The sequence below is a fragment of the Pundamilia nyererei genome, unplaced genomic scaffold, assembly GCF_000239375.1.
Source record: "Pundamilia nyererei isolate P.nyererei 1_Seehausen unplaced genomic scaffold, PunNye1.0 scaffold00026, whole genome shotgun sequence".
NCBI lineage: Eukaryota > Metazoa > Chordata > Actinopteri > Cichliformes > Cichlidae > Pundamilia > Pundamilia nyererei.
In genome coordinates, this window is record NW_005187427.1 from 4,989,782 (window position 1) to 4,991,155 (window position 1,374).

The window sequence follows — 1,374 nt, forward strand, 5'->3', positions numbered from 1 at the left end:
GGTTCATACTGGGTCAGGAGGTAGAGGATCATCAGGGGCTCCATTGTCCCTCTTTGGAGGGACACACCCACAGGGCTACCATTTGACCCCAGAACTGAAGAAGCTTCTCGTACGAGTTTGTTTTTGCTCAGAGACTGACCTTACCTTTGTGTGCATGCACGTTTGTAGGTGTGTGTGTAGAGAGAGTGTGCGTGTTTGTGTGAGGACGCCTGAGGATCTGATAGCACTGTTGTTCCCACTGTTGAAGTCTTGAACGACTGAATAAAGCTTGTTTGTGTGAGGACAATGAAGGAAGCTAGAGAATAAGGTCTGTGGATATCAGGTCTCCAGTTTCCCGCTTTGTCTGAGGACACAGAAACTCCACCCTGAAACACAGCAGCAAGCATCTATCTTCTCACAGCTAGGCACAGGAACATTAGACCACAGCAAATCCATCATCAGGCAGGTGTATCTGCAGCACATACAAGACTGGAGTGTGGTTAAATTTTCTGTGGTGCCAACTTTTTCTTTTTCTTATTTCTTGAATTTTGCGTAGAAATCTGTTACAGCAGCATTTTCATGGCTTCTCAGGGCCTCCAGATCTTGGGTGTTTTACTGGCCTTCTTTGGTTGGCTGGGCGCCATTATCACCTGCGGTTTGCCCATGTGGAGAGTCACCGCTTTCGTGGGGGCGAATATCGTCACAGCCCAGGTGATCTGGGAAGGCTTGTGGATGAGCTGTGTGGTCCAGAGCACGGGGCAAATGCAGTGTAAGATGTACGACTCCATGCTGGCTCTGCCTCAGGACCTGCAGACTGCCAGGGCCATGGTGATCATCTCTGTGATTGTTGGGATATTCGGCATCCTCATGGCTGTGATCGGAGGAAAATGCACCAACTGCATGGAGGATGACGTGGCCAAAGCTAAAACCTGCATAGTGGCTGGAGTGATATTCATAATAACCGCCTTGCTGATCTTGATTCCTGTATCGTGGTCAGCTCATGCAGTAATCAGCGACTTTTATAACCCCCTATTGGTTGAGGCTCAAAGAAGGGAGCTTGGATCTTCACTTTACATAGGCTGGTGCTCTGCTGCGGTGCTGCTGATGGGAGGTGGTCTTCTCTGCAGCAGCTGTCCCCCAAAAGTTGGTGGCAGACCCTACATACCTGCCAAATTCATACCTGTAAGAAGCATATCTTCAAATGTTGACTATGTGTGAGTGTCTCAGCTACAATGCTAATAAAAAGGCACAGCAGTGTACTCGAACAATTCTGAAGGCTGAAGGCAGTAAAAAAAACAGATCACATTTTACTACATTTAATAGGTTTCATACATGTCTTGATCATATCTTGATTCTTTTTTTAAGTATATTTTAGGTTACTGAATGAATGTCAAT

At 46.7% G+C, this 1,374-nt stretch overlaps 2 protein-coding genes across 2 annotated transcripts in view; one reads left to right on the forward strand and one right to left on the reverse strand.

Annotated features, from left to right (window-relative positions):
• Positions 1–558: 558 nt before the first annotated feature.
• LOC102206929 (claudin-4) lies at positions 559–1,197 on the forward strand. Its single transcript, XM_005727921.1, has one exon. The coding sequence runs from the start codon at positions 559–561 to the stop codon at positions 1,195–1,197; it is 639 nt and encodes a 212-aa protein (XP_005727978.1).
• Positions 1,198–1,206: 9 nt separating this feature from the next.
• Positions 1,207–1,374, reverse strand: part of LOC102213907 (claudin-4-like) — a 2,657-nt gene continuing 2,489 nt past the window's right edge. The window contains exon 3 of the mRNA XM_005727946.1: positions 1,207–1,256. Coding sequence (XP_005728003.1) covers positions 1,207–1,256 — 50 coding nt within the window. The remainder of the gene's footprint in view (positions 1,257–1,374) is intronic.

Bases quoted from the DNA above. Each gene is read 5' to 3' on its own strand.
- LOC102206929 (XM_005727921.1), top strand. From the start codon at position 559: ATGGCTTCTCAGGGCCTCCAGATCTTGGGTGTTTTACTGGCCTTCTTT.